The 18,288-nt window shown below is 42.0% G+C and overlaps 1 protein-coding gene across 1 annotated transcript; it reads right to left on the minus strand.

Moving 5' to 3' along the window:
• Positions 1-3,349: 3,349 nt before the first annotated feature.
• On the minus strand, positions 3,350-17,371 carry TSN (translin). Its single transcript, XM_083153625.1, has 6 exons — positions 17,214-17,371; positions 16,152-16,245; positions 14,161-14,257; positions 12,711-12,826; positions 10,917-10,996; positions 3,350-4,704 (listed from the first exon to the last, which is right to left on the minus strand). The coding sequence occupies exons 1-6, from the start codon at positions 17,277-17,279 to the stop codon at positions 4,459-4,461; spliced, it is 699 nt and encodes a 232-aa protein (XP_083009751.1). The 5' UTR covers positions 17,280-17,371; the 3' UTR covers positions 3,350-4,458.
• Positions 17,372-18,288: the final 917 nt, after the last annotated feature.

Consider the following 18,288-nt stretch of genomic DNA (forward strand, 5'->3'; position numbering starts at 1 on the left):
CACACTGGTTGTGTCTCCCAAGGTGCATAACCTTACATTTATCTACATTGAACCTCATCTTCTATTTTTTTGCCCACTCATCTAGAATTGCAAGATCATTTTGAAGCATGGGGACATCTTCTGATGATTTGATTACTTTGCTAAGTTTTGTATCGTCCGCAAAGATGGATACATTGCTGAGTAACCCTATCCCAATATCGTTAATAAAAATGTTAAACAAAATGGGCCCCAAGACCGAACCCTGGGGCACTCCACTTCGTACCTGTATCATATCTGATACGGCACCATTCACAACCACTCTTTGTTCTCTATTACATAGCCAATTCCCTACCCATCTGCAGATATTTTCACCCAATCATAGGTTCTCCATTTTATTAATCAATCTCTTGTGTGGGACAGTATCAAATGCTTTAGCGAAATCTAGGAAAATCACATCTACAGCATTTCCATTATCGAGGTTTTTGCTAACCACTTCATAGAACCCTAGTAGATTAGTTTGGCATGAACGATTTTTCACGAACCCATGTTGGTTAGTACTGAGTAGACGGTGATGATCTAAATATTCCTGGATACCATCCCTTAAAAATCCTTCAAATAGTTTACCCACAATTGATGTTAAACTAACGGGTCTGTAATTAGCGGGATCTTCCTTTTTTTCCCTTTTTTGAATATTGGCACTACCTCTGCTATTCTCCAATCTTTTTGTACTATACCTGACGATAGTGACTTGCTAAAGATATAATGTAGGGGGGTAGCTAGTTCATCCCTTAATTCCATTAATACCCTCGGATGAATCCCATCTGGCCCTGGTGACTTATTTGTTTTAAATTTGCTTAGCCTCAGTATTATTTCCTTCGGCGTGAAATCCACAATGAGATCTGGCTTATTTGTCCCGTTTGTGGTAAATGTTCGTTCCACAGTCTGCTCTCCCTTAGTAAATACTGATGAGAAGAACTCATTTAACAGTTTTGCTTTTCCCTTGTCCTCAGTAACACTTTTTCCACTAGTATCAGTTAGTGGGCCTAGGTTTTCCTAATTAAACGTTTACTATTTATGTATTTAAAAAACTTGGTACTTATGTAGTATCTGGGCTGCCGATTTCTAAATCGGGTCGAATCGGGCACATCGCATCGCATCGCATGCGACCATCGATGCGATGCGATGCGATGCCCCGATTTTTCCATAGGAATCAATGTTAAAATGGACTGAGTCCATTTTAACATGGAATTCAATGGGAAAAAGGGGTCCTTTTCATACCCCTACTATCCAAGTGGGCATGGAGTTGGATATAAACCTGTGGCGAGCGTAGCGAGCCACCGAGCCCGAAGCGTGGCGAGCGTAGCGAGCCCCGCGAGGGGACACAGAATACCGGCCCCTCGCGGGGCTCGCTTCGCTCGCCACGCTTCGGGCTCGGTGGCTCGCTACGCTCGCCACAGGTTTATATCCAACTCCATGCCCACTTGGATAGTAGGGGTATGAAAAGGACCCCTTTTTCCCATTGAATTCCATGTTAAAATGGACTCAGTCCATTTTAACATTGATTCCTATGGAAAAATCGGGTCATCGCATCCGATAGTCGCATGCGATGCGATGCGATATCGCATCGCATCGCATCTGATTGTATGCCTTAACTTAAGGCATACAATCAAAAAATCGGCAGCCCAGATACTACATAAGTACCAAAAACTTCTTTGGGTTGGTTTGGCTTTCAGTGGCTATGCACTCTTCATATAATATTTTAGCTGCTTTGATTACCCCTTTACAAGTTTTGTTTGATTCTTTGTATTTTGCGAACGCCTCCTCATTCAAGTTATTTTTATAGAATTTAAAGGCACTGGTTTTATTGTTGATAGCTGACCTTACTTCTTTGTCCAACCATGGTGGCTTTTTTTTGTTGAATTTACCTTTAGTTACTTTAGGAATGTATTCAATAGTTAGTGAATCAAGCACCTTTTTTAGAGTATCCCACATTTCCTCTGCATTTTTTCCCTCCATAACAGTGTTCCACCCAATTCCTGATAGGGCTTCCCTGAATAATTCAAAGTTCGCTATATAGTGCAGATCTGCACTATATAGTCTTGCCTGCCCTCTCTATTTGGCTGCCAATTTGCGCTCACACTGGAGTGCGCATCAGGCTCGCAAGCGCTAAAAAAGCATGCAATATGGCTTCCGATGTTCACTATATCGCAACATCGGAAGCCATATCGCACCGTGTGTACACACTATTAGCATTCACTGAACCTGTTAATTATGCTAGGGTGGTTATCCACTTCTACATCACCTTTATGTCTCTTGACAAAATAAACCATATAGAGGGGATCTTTACAACTCCGAAAGCCAGGAACGGACTTTAGCAACTGCAGTTCACTTTGCAGGAGAACTCTGTCTATTCGCTTCTCCTCTGTACAGCTTGTATACTTCATACAGAAGTGACCTAACCAAGTCCTTCTGGGCCATCAGTCACAGCAATGGCTTAGAAGTGCAGTCTGGATTTTAGAAATGGTGAGAAGGCAAGTCTCCCTGTAATTGCTACAGCAGGAACAAAAGGACTTTGGCAAAGTGGACAATCAATTTTAAGTGGCCTGAGGTTTAATTGCATCTAGTTTTGAAAACTAGTTTCAGGGAGATTATAGTTGGTAATATAATTTTGCAAGGCGCCCCATTGAGGGGCGTGTCATGCTCCTCCCAAAGGGCGTGAGTAGTACCATATATGGAGAGATTGTGAAAAGAGATTGTGATCATGGCACCTAGAAGCGTGGGTGTGTACTGCTACATCTGAGAGGAATCTTTTAAAATGACTTATACCCAAATGTAGATGAGCCCCAAAGCAGTTAGTAAGAGCTACTATACTTGATAAGTGCTGGTAAATGGTGCTGATGATTCAATGTAAGTGTACCTGTCTCTCATTCCGTTTTTTCCTCAAAAATGTAACAGTGTAATGTGGGCTAGGTGAAATTAGGGGGATTGCTAGACTAATGAGGGAGGGAGTCTCCTGCAGAATGCAGGAGGGTTTGCAGCTATGAATTGCATCAGTTTACATTTTGTATTGCTTTACACTGAATACACTCCACCACTGCATAAATGTACCCTTAAATGTATATACAAGGCCAAAGACCATCTAAAAAGCACAGCTCAGAGTCCACGGAATATCAGGCACTGTATGGTTTGCGTATTAGTGGAAATCATATGGATACCTTCACATCTTGGAAATTTTATGTACAAATGAGAAAATACATGGTACAAATGAGAAAATACATGGTTAGGGGTGTAGGGACCTTCTAGATAAACTACAGCTCTGTAAATGAACCAAGGATATATAGATCGTGAAAAATATTTCAAACAACATAACTCTGAGATCAGACATTTTATTGCCTTTTTTTTTTACATAAAAAAACATTTGACCATCTTACAGGTGACATAATTACCAGGATGTAGCCGTGTACAAAATAAATGGGATCATTGGGTCGACCGAATGATGGTCAAAAGTCGTTGGGTTGACATGTGTCTAGGTCAACACATGCGTTAGTTAGGTCAATATGGGGTTTTTCACAGTTTTTTTTTACCCAAATGTCAAGACAGTCGACATGGACACAATTTTAAGTGTACCGCTGCACTCGTTATGCTTCAGGCACAGTATTTTATCTCCCACCACACCCTAATGGATGGTAGGGCATGAAATACCACCTATCAGCACGTCGGCTCTAAAAACAGTAAAAAACACCACTGACGGTTGACCTAACCCAGGTCGATCTAGACACCTGTCGACCTTCCCGTATGTCGACCATTTTTAGGTCGACCCATCGACCGTATCCAGTACAAAAGGAGGGAGGATACTAGCAGTCTGAAAACAAATGCCTCCATTAATAATCTACAATGCACAACTGCAGTCTGTCCAGCTGAATAAAACAACAGTTCAGGCCATTGGTAAACACTCTTCAGGTTGCATTGCCAATATAGAACAAGAATAACCCTCAAAATCCCATATAAGAGTACTGAAAACAGTGTTAGTGCTTGGAAAGTGAATAATGAAGCATCATACAGACCTTTAGCATTTGTGGAACACAAGAGAGACTAGGATCACAATACAGACTCGTCATTTCCTGCAACAAAACACTAGCGTTTAGTAGACTTTATTGTTATCACCTTTTCCACTGATTAAGTGGATTTGTCAGAGATGTTCCGTAATTATCGCTGTTCCAGATGACCCCTAAACTGCGAGCAATTTTGTCCAGAAAAAGATCAGGGGCAAAAAAAAAAAACGTTTATATAACAGCTTTCTACTAAGCAGAAACATCTAAGACAAAGGCAGACATGAACTTTTGCAAAAAAAAAGAAAAGAGAACAAATTGTTATCTGGATTCAAATCACCCAGCAAAAACAAATTATTTTTAGGCTCTTGTCTGCGAAACCACAACAGCCAAAATATCTCCCCCTAGTCCCAAGCAGTAATCAACGTTCTTAAGGCGCCTCAGACTTTTCAGCAATTGGGGTCATCTGATCTTTGTTGAGTCCACGGATGGACAAATCGTATACCACCTCCTCAATCTTCTTAACGTCATATTTTAAGCCATCATAGCGCTTCCTAAGTGAGTCATTTTTCAGGTTGAGCAGCCTGAAGCCAAAATCCAACTGGTTGATGAAGGCGGCAATTCGGAGAGGTCTTGTGTAATCCCCAGCTGTGACACTATTCACTGCGAGCCTTGACTGGGTAGAAGATGGAGAATGCATTAGAATAGTTAGATAATACAGACACATAGGGGGTATTCAATCTTGGGTCATGGCTATCCAGCTGGCCCGACAGCCGTTCTCAGCAGAACGAGCCCGATTGCTTGTGAAGTTGGGCTCCTTCTGCCGAGATCTCCTGTTCAATGCTGTCAGGGAAGACAGCATTGAAAAGGGCCCCCGTGACCATTTCCCCTGTCTGGAGATGGCTGCGGAAGGTTGAATACCCCCCCATAATTTTAGAACATATAACCTATCAGTCATAACATTAAACCAGTGATCAGGGTCACAAGCACCTATGGCTTTTTAATGCATGAGAAAAGCAACGGCTAGCCTATCTGGCTCTATCCCACAAAAGAGGTACTGGAACACAAATTCCTGCAAACATTAAATGCTTGCTATTATAGCAAGGTGTTAAAATACAGTGCATTGCAACTTGCGGCAGAATCTTGACACTGGTCAAAAGAAACCAGACCCAACTGCAGGTGTTCCGAAGTATGCCGAGGATTGTTTTGGCTTGGCAGCGAGGGAGGATAGTGTGTGTATGGTTTAGATCACATGTCTTCAACCTGTGGCCCTCCAGATGTTGTGGAACTACATGTCCCAGCATGCCCTGGGGTTTTTTGGCATGCTCTTATAGGAAAAAATGTGGCAATGCATGTTGGAACATGTAGTTTCACAACATGTGGAGGGCCACAGGTTGAAGACCCATGGTTTAGATTATGCACTAATGTAGTACAATGGGTGCCGGACGGGGTCCCGACAGTCGGGATCCCGATAGCGATTAACCCGACGTCGGGATCCCGACTGTTAAAACACCGACGGCCGGGTTCCCGACGGCCTACGGCTATTTTCCCTCGTGGGGGTCCACGACCCCCATAGAGGGAGAATAGAATAGGTGGCTCGCATAGCAAGCCACTGTGCCCGCAAGGGGCTTTGTTGCGCTGGCCACGCTGTCTAAATCCGGGCAGTCGGGATCCCGACGTCGGGATAATGACTGTCGGGATCCCGACGTCGGGATAATGACTGTCGGAATCCCGACGTCGGGATAATGACTGTCGGAATCCCGACGTCGGGATAATGACTGTCGGAATCCCGACGTCGGGATAATGACTGTCGGAATCCCGACGTCGGGATAATGACTGTCGGAATCCCGACGTCGGGATAATGACTGTCGGAATCCCGACGTCGGGATAATGACTGTCGGAATCCCGACGTCGGGATAATGACTGTCGGAATCCCGACGTCGGGATAATGACTGTCGGAATCCCGACGTCGGGATAATGACTGTCGGAATCCCGACTGTCGGAGAAACATACCACACCCAGTACAATTAGGCTTTTGGCAGAGGGGAGATAGTTAGGGGTAGGAGGAGAAGGTTAGGATACTTACCTACGAGGTGTCAAGATCCTCAGCATTGGGATCCAACTATTGGTCTTCTGACACCCAGCATCCTAATTGCCAGGCTCCTGTTCTCAACAACTTGCGACAGTATGACAATGCTGACCCCTGCCCTCCACCTAAAGTGGCTACATTGAGCAAGTCAGAACAAGAACTGGACCATGGAATAATAGAAGAAGTTGGCTTGGTTTAATTAATCACATTTTCGGTTACAAAAATGCATATGCACATTGTTTTGGCAGCTTGAGTCTGTCCTGGTCATCACTTATGTACAGTTTATGTTCTCCATCTTTTCATGGGTTTACTCCCACATTAAAAAAAAACTGAATTTTGGTTCTGAATTGTTATTGTGTTTCTCTTAAGTCTTCTGGAACACTTGAACACCATGTGGTATAGCTGGTGCAGGGGAGTCTGGGCATAAATAGTGAAACTTTCAGCACAGATCAGGCTCCTCCACCCCTGTACCTTGACCTGCCGAGGGCAGTCAGTTTTCATCTGGCAAAAGCACAGAAGGAAGAGTATGTAAAGAAGAAAAGGAAACACATACCGGACACACATATTCAAATAGCAAGGTTGAGGAGTGTAATCATCTACGAACAATAGACTAAACCATAAAACAAAAGTAAAAAAGTGAAACAAGAAGTTGTCCAGTGTCCCCCAGGACGTCGGAAAAACAGATTTAGCAGATAAGAACCAAAATCTTGATTTTTCATTCATTAATTCTGGGAAGGCACTGGCAAAGCCCATTTTTGGAGGCAGCACTCCCGAGATGCATTGAGAACTCATTTGCAGTGTCTCCAAAGGCATAAGAGTCAACATGGTAGATATATGTTTGAGTAGCAGACCAGGTTGCTAGGGTTCCCCTGGTGCTACCAAGGGGGGTAGGAAATGGAGAACGCACTAATAGTCTGAGCAGCAGGAATCACCACAAGGCGTCTCTGGAAATTTGAGACCGGAACCCTCAGACTGCAAGAATGCCAAGATCTTAAGGATCCTGAAAATTTCTAGCTTCAACCTTTGACCAGCACACCAGGTAAAATAAGCTTTTCAGTCGCACCCTCTAAAACCAGCTGTCAGAAAGCATTGAGCATGTACGGTAACCGAATCTAAAAAAAAAGCCCTGGATTTCAGGAAGGCTCTCTTAATAGCCACCCCATCAAAGCCAGACATTGGGGATCTAGATGGAGGAGGATCCTGGCAAAGGACAAATGGCCAGACACAATGATGCCAAAAGGGTCACTACCGACAGACACTGGAGATGGGTGTACCACGAGCAACATGGCCAGTCCAGGGCCACAAGAATTCCTCTTTCCAGTTTTAGCTTCCGCAGTACCCAAGGCAAAACTGAGAGCGGAATAAGGAGGTACATGAGGGCAATTCCATCTGACAGAGAGCATCCACATGAAAAGCCCCTGATCCAGAGTTCTGGAAGAATAGCAGGAACACTTGTGATTTAGCTAGGACACCATGAGGTCCATGTAGGGATGGTGCCACCTCTTCACCAACTGCTGGATCACCTTCACTTGAAGGGACCATTCCCAAGGGGTCACTGAGGTGGTCAGCTTTCCAGTTCTCCGCTCCCAGGATGTAGATAGTAAATGAGCCTGAAAAAAAAATTGTTCTGCCAACTTCACGCATGGTCAACATCAACTGGCAGCCCAGTGGTGCAGGAATAAAGGGGAGGCCAGAATTGAACTGACAAGGTGTATCCTTGTCCTACAAGCTTCATGACTAAATTATTATAGGTTGTCCTCCACCATTACTTGTTGAAAAACAAAAACAGCAAGAGGGGGGCCAACCCATTATGCAGGCTGTTTTTCGGCAGGTTTGGCTCAAACAGGATTTTTTTTTACCCTACTGCTTTCCACCTCTGGTTGAGGCACTCTACCACACAAGGAATATTGAAAGCAAGGTCTAGTCTGGGAATTAAACTGTAAGAAAGACGAAGCCTCGGGCTTAGAGGTAGAGGGCAGCAAAAAAAAAAAGTAATGTGTTTTAGGATTTAAAAAAAAAGAAAAAAGAAAAGAACCAAAAAAAATAATGCCTCCAAAGCCTTTAAGATTCTGCATCAACCCTATAGGTGCAAAGCCAGAGAGCCCATCTTGTCTGCCAATAAAGAGGCAGAGGCCTTGCAAGAAAACATACGGGCATCAAAAAAGTCTCACTGAAATAAACAGCAGCCTCTCAAACATTCTTTACAATAGGGAGTATGTCTAAATCAGGGAACCCCTGAGCCAAGAACCTCATATTAGAAATCAACGCATTGGAAATCCAAGCCATGGCTAAGTGGACTGCTGCACCAATAGCTGAAAAAAAAATAGCCTTACACTTCCATCTATGCGATCCACTAAAGATAGTTTGGCAAGGTAAGTGTATCTTTACTCAGTCGCATAATGGTCATGTCCACAGTAGGAGGGACTTCCCACCTAGATCAGCCTGTGGCAGGGGATAACTTGATCAAATGGGTTTTGAAACCTGGAAATGTTTACTAGAAAGACTCCAGGTTTCCGCAAAGAGATCCTTCAACTGTGGGGAGGTTGGAAACATTACTGCTTCCATTTTCTTATGTTTGAATGACGGATCTGGGGAGGAAACATCAATTGTATCCTTGACCTGCATAACAGAACGAACAGCAGCAATAGGGCCTCAACATTCAGTTGACATGTGTGGTCCGCCTTATGGAATGAAGGCATGTTCAACTCTTAGTCCTGCTGTAAATAATGGTCAGGCAGGGGGGGGGGGGGGGGGGGGGGGGGGGGGGGGGGGGGGGTTTCAAATTGGGAATCACAACCACACTGTAACGAAATGTGTCCAGTATGCGTCCAACTGAGGTAAAGATGCTACAGAAGGAGGGTGTCTTGACATAGCCAAGCTCTGACACTGTCTGAGAGGCTGATAGCCTACCCTGGTAGAAGAACAGTGACCTTGGGACCCGGCTTCTGCCACACACAACTACCATAAAGACCCCACTGATCCTGGACAGAAGGCACAAAAATATCTTGCCATTTCTTACAGGAAACACACTTCTTGGAGACAGCTTTATCAATCTCAATGTATCAAATATAAATACTGATCATATAAATGCCAGTATGAAATAGATACTGTAGTTAGATATTATATACATCCAATAACAGCTGCACCTTTTTCAAGATCAGCAGAAGTTTCTGCTGATCTTGAAAAAGGTGCAATAAAGGCACCGCAACAGTGAATATGATTTAGCACATCTTATTTGGCTCCAGAGTGCCGCTGTTATTGGATGTCTCGATCTGGTTTCTGCATGTCAGCAGGTCTAGTCTGACTGCATCCGAGAAGTATCCATTTATTTTAGTGGGTGCAGGATCTTTGAAAGTGTGATAGATAGATAGATAGATAGATAGATAGATAGGACACACACACACACACCAAGAAAAACCTTTCCTAGGGCATTGTAGTTGCCAGAGTAGAAATAGCAAGGATGTACAGACAATGTCGAATGTGCCGAATGTCAGAGGGGTCCCCGTGGACACTGTATATGTGCACATTGTCCGCTTGCCATGCTTCGGGCAAACTATGTAAATGTAGTCGACCAAGTTTCTATTAAAATCGAACTCTATGTCCACTTGAATAGTAAAGTAAAAAATAAAAAAATAAAAAAACACCAAAAACTCACGATGACCATGCTACTGGTGACCACGTTCCAGTAGATGCTTTACTCCTGTCGATCTAGCATCACTGTCTATCTAAACGCTGTTGACTAAGTTCAGACGTCTAAAAAGATGTCTTCGACCACTAGTGGTCGACCATTGTATTGTCAACTAAATATGGTCGATCCGCCGTCCAGATGCCGATTAATCAGCCCTACAGTTTAACACGCAGAGTGGTCCGATGGCCTTTTCATTAGACTTTTTCCATTAAAATGGGACTTGTTCCAAATATGATGCACAAGCAGCTTATGGTGATTAAAATGATATGTACTGTATCATGTATATATATTATGTATGTGATCAAGGCTGTATCTGCATACTAAATGCAAATATAGTGGTTAATAACACATTTATTTAGTAGCTGCAGCAAAAATAAAAAAAATGGCTTTCCTGGATTGGGTACAGGGGAGGAGGAGCCTGAGCTGCCCTGAACTGCACTAACGGTTTAACTATATAGCGCCCAGACTCCTCTGTAGCATCTATACCCCAAGGCATTCCAGTGTCCCCCAGGAACTGAATGAGACACATACTGGTAGATGAATTGGCTTCAACAAAAAGAATAAAACCATTTGTGTGCACATGCGATAGGGAACAAAGAGTATAAACTCCACTGGCAGACTGAGCTGAATGACTGACATTCTCCGTTAAGTGCTGCAGAATGTGTGAAATATGTGGGGAGCCCCAAAAGTGCCGGAAGAGAAGAGGAGACCAGGAAGGGGTTGTTGGGAAGCTTTTTTCAATATATCTATCTAGTATAAGAAGTTTTGGTGGTCTTTCTCCCATACATTTTAACCACCAATATATCCCTATACCCGATCACTGGTAAATACAATGCACACAAAGACCCTCAATTATATCACTGCAAACCAAACATTCATGATAAAAATAATAGAAGTGGTCACCCAGACATTTTAATTTTCTTATACATTCAAGCAAACATGTAAAAGGAACTGATTAATAGGTGCATGGATCCCCTGTATATTATGCTCTTCAAAGTGACATTTGTGTATTGTTTATTCACATAACCATTACAAATACTGCATTATTATTATTATTTATTTTCAACATGTACAGATTGAGGAATAACAGAACCAGAGATGAAATACCTACCAGTTCATTTGCCAAATTCAGCACCCCAGACAGATAATCCTCAATGTCTAAGTGAAATCCCTTCTCTCGCTCACATTGAACTATTAAAAAATAGAAGAGGTAAAGTCTCAGTGTCATTAGTGTGCAGATAGTTTGGTGCTCTGTATTTCATAGAAATGGAAAAACTGATAAAAATAAAAAAAAGTCAACATAATAAAAAAAAAAAAAGTGGGAATTAAACGGCCTTAAGATGCACACACATCAGGGAGAAGATCCTCCGATAAAGTGATAATAATCTGATAAGCTTGTACAATAAACAGTGTCTATTTAGGCTTTGCTTCCACTTTACTTGTGCACATAATTTGGGGTGTGACAAACAAAGGGTCTGGTCAGTTTCGCACAGAATTAGTTCTTCTTTATGTGTGTAACAAACAGTGTAGCATTATTGGTTATTCAAATACAGTGGCTAGGAAACGGGGCAGATGTATTAAGCCTGGCGAAGAGATAAACTGGAGATAAAATGGAGAAAAAGTGGAAGGAGTTAACGCATCAGCCAATCAGCTTCCAACTGTCATATTTCAAACACTGCTGATTGGCTGGTGGGCTGGTGGGTTATCTCCTTCCACTTTATCTCCAGTTTATCTCTTTGCCAGGCTTAATACATCTGCCCCACTATCAGAACATTTTTACGCAGATATAATTGCAATAACATACAGAATATAGTCATGCTATAGATCATTTTAATGAGCAAAAGCGGCATCTAGAACATGCATTTATCGGGGGGAAAAAACTAAAATATATCATGTACATTATATGAGCTATTTTGGCAAATAAAAGTAAATTTAGCAATTTTTACCGACCGCCTACTTACAAAAGAATTAGCTGGCCAGCGCCTGCCCCATGCATGAGGTCTCAATGGAGATCTCGCGCATGCACAATGGTGATTTCCAAAGTGACATTTGGTGGATGAACATAAGTATTACACTCACTGGCAATGCCATACGCTACACTAGCCATGTTGCACTTTGCCGCTCTGTGACACTCTACTGTGCAATCAGGTCTGAATCAGACCCAATGTTGTCAACGACTTTCCTTTAATGCCTGGACAAATTATATTTATTTATTAACAGTTTCTTATACAGCGCACACATATTCTGCAGCGCTTTACAGAGAATATTTGAACATTCACATCAGTCCCTGCACCAGTGGAGCTTACAATCTATATTCCCTAACACACACACACACACACACACACACACACACACACGGGTTAATTTTATTGGATGCCAATTAGCCTACCAGTATATTTTTGGATTGTGGGGAGGAAACCGGAGTACCTGGCGTAAACCCACGCAAGCACGGGGAGAATATACAAACAGTTGGGCAATGGTGGGAATCGAACCCATGACCTTAGAGCTGCCCTGACTGTGCAATCTTGGAAAAGACAAAGACATCGACAGTGGCCACATCGAGGCTTATGCGGTCATAAACAATATTACAAATAGTCCAGCACCCTGGGACTCAAACTATATCCAAATAATTACAGATGAGGACACAGTGGGCTAGAACTAAATCACATATGAATGTATATACATTATTTTCATATTTCAGTGTTTTTGAGCTGCACAACCCTGAAACATGAACCATATGTGATCGTATACATCTGGATATTTCTTTGCTGCTGACATTACAATAGGGGGGCATTTGGGTCAGGTACATGAAACAAGACCACCAGCCTATTTTTAAAAACCAACAAGAGCTGTCCAGCGGGACCTTCAGTCATCTCTCTGGTAAAGCATCACTCTGAACACTTACTTCCAAAAAGCTCTGCGACCGCCTCCCGGGTTATCAGTTCCTCTTTCTCCAGGTAGATGAGGAAAGCAGCCAGGAACACCAAACGCTGCAAGACAAACCTCCACTGATCGTGAAACCTGTAAAAAATACATAATATCTAACATGTTCTATTAGTGACAAAAAATCTCCTCTACAATGATAAAAAAATTATTCTAAACTAAAACTAAACTTTGAAATAAAATATTGTTTATGATGGAAAATATGTAGTTTATGAGAAAACCTTTTACAACATAACTCCACCTCTAATCATACAAGACTAATTTTTTTACTTAAACAATAAAATATATATCGTGTGTAGGGAGAACGGTGATTAAAATCGGTTGTTAGTGTAATGTATAATGACATTTCTAGTTCTACTAGGCCACACCCATAAATGGAGGCTTTCTAGGTTGTAAAATCATGCTAATAGGGTTGAGAATATAGAGAACAGACCCTTGTGTCATGCCACAGAAATTAGGATAACTGTGTGGGGGCCTCCTAGCTTACAAGATCCCCTTTTGGATGGGGGGAAATATGGGGTACAATCGTAAGTTGGCGCCCCTTGTGTCGATCTTCACAATTAGATTGATCAAGCCTTAAGTTAATTCACTCTAGAAAATAGAAGAAAGTCCATATAATTTCAAATGTTTATTAAAAAGTCTCTTATTCCACACAGTGGTAGCAGTTATTCCAGGTCTTTACAATTTTCATTGAGATATTTCAGATACTTGGAAATAGTAGATGAGGATACCCAACACGTTTCGCCCCTTAATGGGACTTCATCAGGGGTTTAGGGATCATAAGTATTATTATGGACAGCTTTCACAAGAACAAACAAAGGTGGTTAAAGGCATCCTTGTACAATTGAAGTACGCTTCTATAGGTGTGCTCTGGTCACAGGTTCTGTCTGAATGACAATATGAAGTCATTCCGACAGAAACTATAACCAGAGCACACCTATAGAACGGTACTTCAATTGTACAAGGACGCATTTAACCACCTTGTTATGAATGGTTTCTTCTTGTGAAAGCTGTCCATAATAATTCTTATGATCCCTAAACCCCTGATGAAGTCCCATTAAGGGGCGAAACGCGTTGGGATCCTCATCTACTATTTGCAAGTATCTGAAATATCTCATTGAAAATGGTAAATATCTGGAATAACAGCTACCACTGTGTGGAATAAGAAACTTTTTAATAAACATTTTAAATTATATGGAGTTTCTTCAATTTGCTAGAATGAATTAACATAAGGCTAGATCAATCTAATTGTGAAGATCGACTCAAGGGGCGCCAACTTACGATTGTACCCCAGGGTTGAGAATATGTATACATGAAGAACTATAGAGTTTTACAAGATGTAACTGATTTCTCATATTTCGTGTTGCCTGTTAATGCACATAATATAAGTAGAATAATATTTTGCATCTCACCTGTAGTATTGCTCAGAAGGAAATTTTGTCACCAATGTGGCAAGCTGGGTGCGGACTGTGGTGAAGTGTTCATGAGCTTTTTCACATTTTGCAGGTACTGAAAAAGAAAAATTAAAAAGAAAAATCAGTTAAACACAGAAAGGAGACAAAATCTAGTGATTTTTGATGTGGCCTTAAAATCACACTTTTAAAGAAGTGTGGTTTTGTAACCCCTCCTAAAAATAAAATGAAAATGTAATAGTTTCCAATTTTAAAGGGTGAAACACTAATCGTATGCAATTTCTGCCAATTTTTAGTAAAGAGAATTTGCAATTTTTGAAAAGAAAGCATTCCATTATTAAAAAAAAAAAAAAAAAAAACAGTTGAAAAAATTAGGTCCCCCAGTATTTTTTTTAAATCAGCACTGGTTTACCCCCAAGAAGGTAATGCCTGGGGACACATATGTTGGTGCCCATGGCCGAAGCATTAACCCCTTAACTAGTCACCCTACCCCCAGGCTAACCAAGGGCCATGGCTGAAGCACACTGCTATCCCCAGGACCCCTTGGCTGTGTGTGCCGAGATAGTAGTCCATTAAGTGTAACAAAAGGAACTTAGGTCTTTTAGGGGTGGATTGGCCCAGCAAGCCTCCCTTAATGCTGGTATTTGGAGAACCACAAATACCAGCATGCAGAGCCCGCTGGTACCTGTAGTTTCACTTTTAAAAGAAATGTTACATTAAAGACAATACACAACGTGAAAGTACAACATTAATAAAGCTTTCTTGCGCACTCACATACATATACTCCCACACACTTACATACAACTAACATTGCCTTACATGTCCTTTTCTCCAGTAAAATTCCACGTGGGTATGGGTCATAGAGTCGACACAATTAAGGTCGACAGGCCATAGGTTGGAACATATAAAAAGTTGATGGCTTAGGTAGATACAGTCAAAAGGTCGACTTGAAAAAGTATTTTTGCATCTATGTCAACATGGAAACTGTATAAGTGTATAGCTTCACTTGCCATGCTTCAGGCACACTATTATCTAACTCTATGTCCACTTGGATGGTAAAGAATGAAAAAAGTTATAAAACAAGTGAAAAACTAATGTCGACCCATTGCTTGTGTCAAACTTTTGAGCATGCCAACATTTTTCACCTGCCGACTTACCAACCGCACCCCGTCCTCGTAACTTGTAAAAAAAAATGCAATCCACACCTACAGTATTCCAGTGTAGATCGTATCCTCTTTGTTACATGTAGGCATCCCAAGGGGATAACATTTAAAAAATGCAATCAGATTATTATTCTGGTTTGCTCGCAAAGGCAAATTCCTTCTCAAATGGACAAAACCATGTGGACTGCAGGGGGGGGGGGGGGGGCAGATGTAACTTGTGCAGAGAGAATTAGATTTGGGTGAGTTATCTTGTTTCTGTGCAGGGAAAATACTGACTGCTTTATTTTTACACTACAATATAGATCTTACTTTGAAGTGAAGCACCACCCAAATCTAATTCTATCTGCAAGTTGCATCTCCCCCCGCCCCCTGCAGTGCATATGGTTTTGTCCATTTGAGCAAGAATTTGTCTTTGCGAGTGAACCAGAATATGGGCCTAAGACTGGGGAGTAGCAGGTGTTCCACATGCTGCTCCTCTGCGCAATTACTTTTGGTTCCTTTTCTTGAAACGTTTGAAAAGTTCTCTGAAAAAACACAAGGGTTTTGTTTGGGAACCACAAAAAAACCCAGTGATATTGATGTTGGAATCTGGTGGGCCCAAAAATATAGCCTCAGCACAAAAAGGGAGTTCTGGCTAAGCTTTGGTAGTTGTTGTTTGATATAAGCTGATTTTACGGAGTATTGTTTGGTATGTACAATTGTTTCATTAAATGCTAAAATCATGCCCATGTGTAAAATGATGCTTAATGCAGTTGACAACATACTTTACATGTATTTGAATAATGCAGTATACATAATGCAGTATACTGTACATATGAATGCACTGACTGTTATTGAAGCCGGCTTCTTGATGGACACCTTGCAGGAGAATGAGGATTTCTCTAGCAGTTTGCTCCAATAACTGAACCACTTTCCTGATCTCCTAAACACAAGAGACAGATTTTAATAATAATTACAGCACATTCTGCTGTTATCGGAGTATGCAGAAAAAGAAACAAGGGATAGGATACAGCTCCTTTTACTTCAACTCTGATTGAACTAAAGTAATTTCCAAAATGCAATGAATATCCTGACCAGAAACACGAGACCCACTGATGGTACTGAGCATCATCTAACATCATGGAAAGGATTTTATACAGGCGTAGGACACAGACACTTAATCAATAATGTTTAAAAGCCCAATGTACTGGTAGTCAACCTCTCGAAACATCTTCTCTATGATAAACCAATACACTTGAGAATCCCGGTGAACTCTATCCCCTCTCTGCCTGGTTCTTCAAATGTACCCCCTTTTCATGTCTGTCCCCTGCCCACTTTCCCTGTACCCACAGTATGCCATCTCCACCTCTATCAAGTGTCCCCTCTTCCCACCTCTGTCCTTTAAGGATCCCCCCTTCCCATATCTCTCTGCATTGTTCCTCCGTTTTCCTGTGTCCTCCTAATTCAAATTGCTGTCCACAGTCCCATTGGTGCCCCACACTCATTTCTCACCTCTCTCCCATGACCCTTTTTTTCATCTCTAACTGGTACATCACTACTCCCGCTTGCCATGTATCTCCCCAACATCTCAGTACCACCACTACCAAACTACCTCTTTCTGGTCATTCAGTACCCCTATTCACAACCATATCTCTAACCCCTCAGTCACCCTCCCCATTTCCACTAATCTCTCCTCACCCTCTGAGTGTCCTCCCCCTCAGTATTCCACTTATCCATCTTTTCCCCAGTTCCTTCAGTGTTCTTTCAGTGGCCATCCATTTCCACCACTCACGTTCATCCCAACAGCGTCACCCTTCACAACACTGTCTCCAGTCTCCCACCATCTACCCTCCTCCCATTCTCCTCAGAGTCTTAATTCCCAGCTCTCTTTCTGCCCCATCGTTGTCCCACCTCTCTGACTTCCTGGTCGGCACTGAGTCCGTGCTGGAGCTCCACGAACATCTCAATCACAGACATGTTGCGGTTTCTTCACGACGCCGTGACGTCACTCTCAAAGGCCGGACTCAGCGTATCCAAGCGATGCGATTGGTGACAGTGGCGAGAAATGCGTCACTTCCCGTCTAAACGTCATTAACCTGCACCGGAAGTAAATAATCCTAGTAATTATTTCCCATTTTACTTTGCTGGTGGTGGACGGAGTGCTTTTTATTTTTATGGGAGCGGCAATAATCTTGGCATGCAATTTTTATGGGGCTGAATTATGGAGTAACTTTGTTTGCGCCCATCACTGCCCAGCTACAGAGATAAAATGGAGCATTTTACAGTAGAGATGTTTTGTTTTTTGCATCTTATCTTTTTTGTACTGTTGGTGTAATTTAATCCATTGTAACCTTTTTATCAGATAATGAGTGTTAACGCTTATAAAATACAGGGGGAAAAATTGCAAGTCTTAAATCCCTGTCCAGGTGATGCTAAATAAGGTTAAATGAATATATATTATTAGCCTTAACATACTATAAATTGGGAAATTCATGAATTAAACAGCTTCTATAGCTGATTAAACCATAGAAAATGCAGGCAGTTGGCCACAGAACCTGTGTAATTCACAGGTGTCCAGGTTTACAGGAATATTAGGGTAAGCTTATATTGTATGTAATGTATATGTTGTACAGTAATTTTAGACGTATCACAATACGTGCCTTCTATTGAATAATAAAACTAAAAGAATTTCAGGGAGGTGACACCTGTAAGTGTGTGCGTGTATGCAGAGCTGACCCTATCCAATTTGATGCCCTTGGCAAAAGTTTGGCTGTTGCCCATACCACTGGCCTTAGTTTCACATTTGACCCAGCACCCCTCTCTCAGCAGCACAGGTCATAGGAGCAGCCAGCAACACTCATTACCGCTCACCTGTAGTAATCCTCATTTTGGTTCTCTATGACAGCAAGAGCATTGGTGCCCTCTCCAGCCTTATTTACTATAGAGACAGTGCTCGTAAAAGGGTCTTAGCCATACAATACTTTGC

This window comes from Crinia signifera, chromosome 7, assembly GCF_055691185.1.
Source record: "Crinia signifera chromosome 7, ASM5569118v1, whole genome shotgun sequence".
In the NCBI taxonomy this organism is placed as follows: domain Eukaryota; kingdom Metazoa; phylum Chordata; class Amphibia; order Anura; family Myobatrachidae; genus Crinia; species Crinia signifera.

Coding starts and splice junctions, on each gene's coding strand:
- TSN (XM_083153625.1), bottom strand. CDS start 17,279: ATGTCTGTGATTGAGATGTTCGTGGAGCTCCAGCACGGACTCAGTGCC. Junction 16,246..17,213: donor CCGACCAGGAAGTCAGAGAG/GTGGGACAACGA, acceptor TCTTGTGTTTAG/GAGATCAGGAAAGTGGTTCA. Junction 12,827..14,160: donor CCTTCTGAGCAATACTACAG/GTGAGATGCAAA, acceptor TATTTTTTACAG/GTTTCACGATCAGTGGAGGT.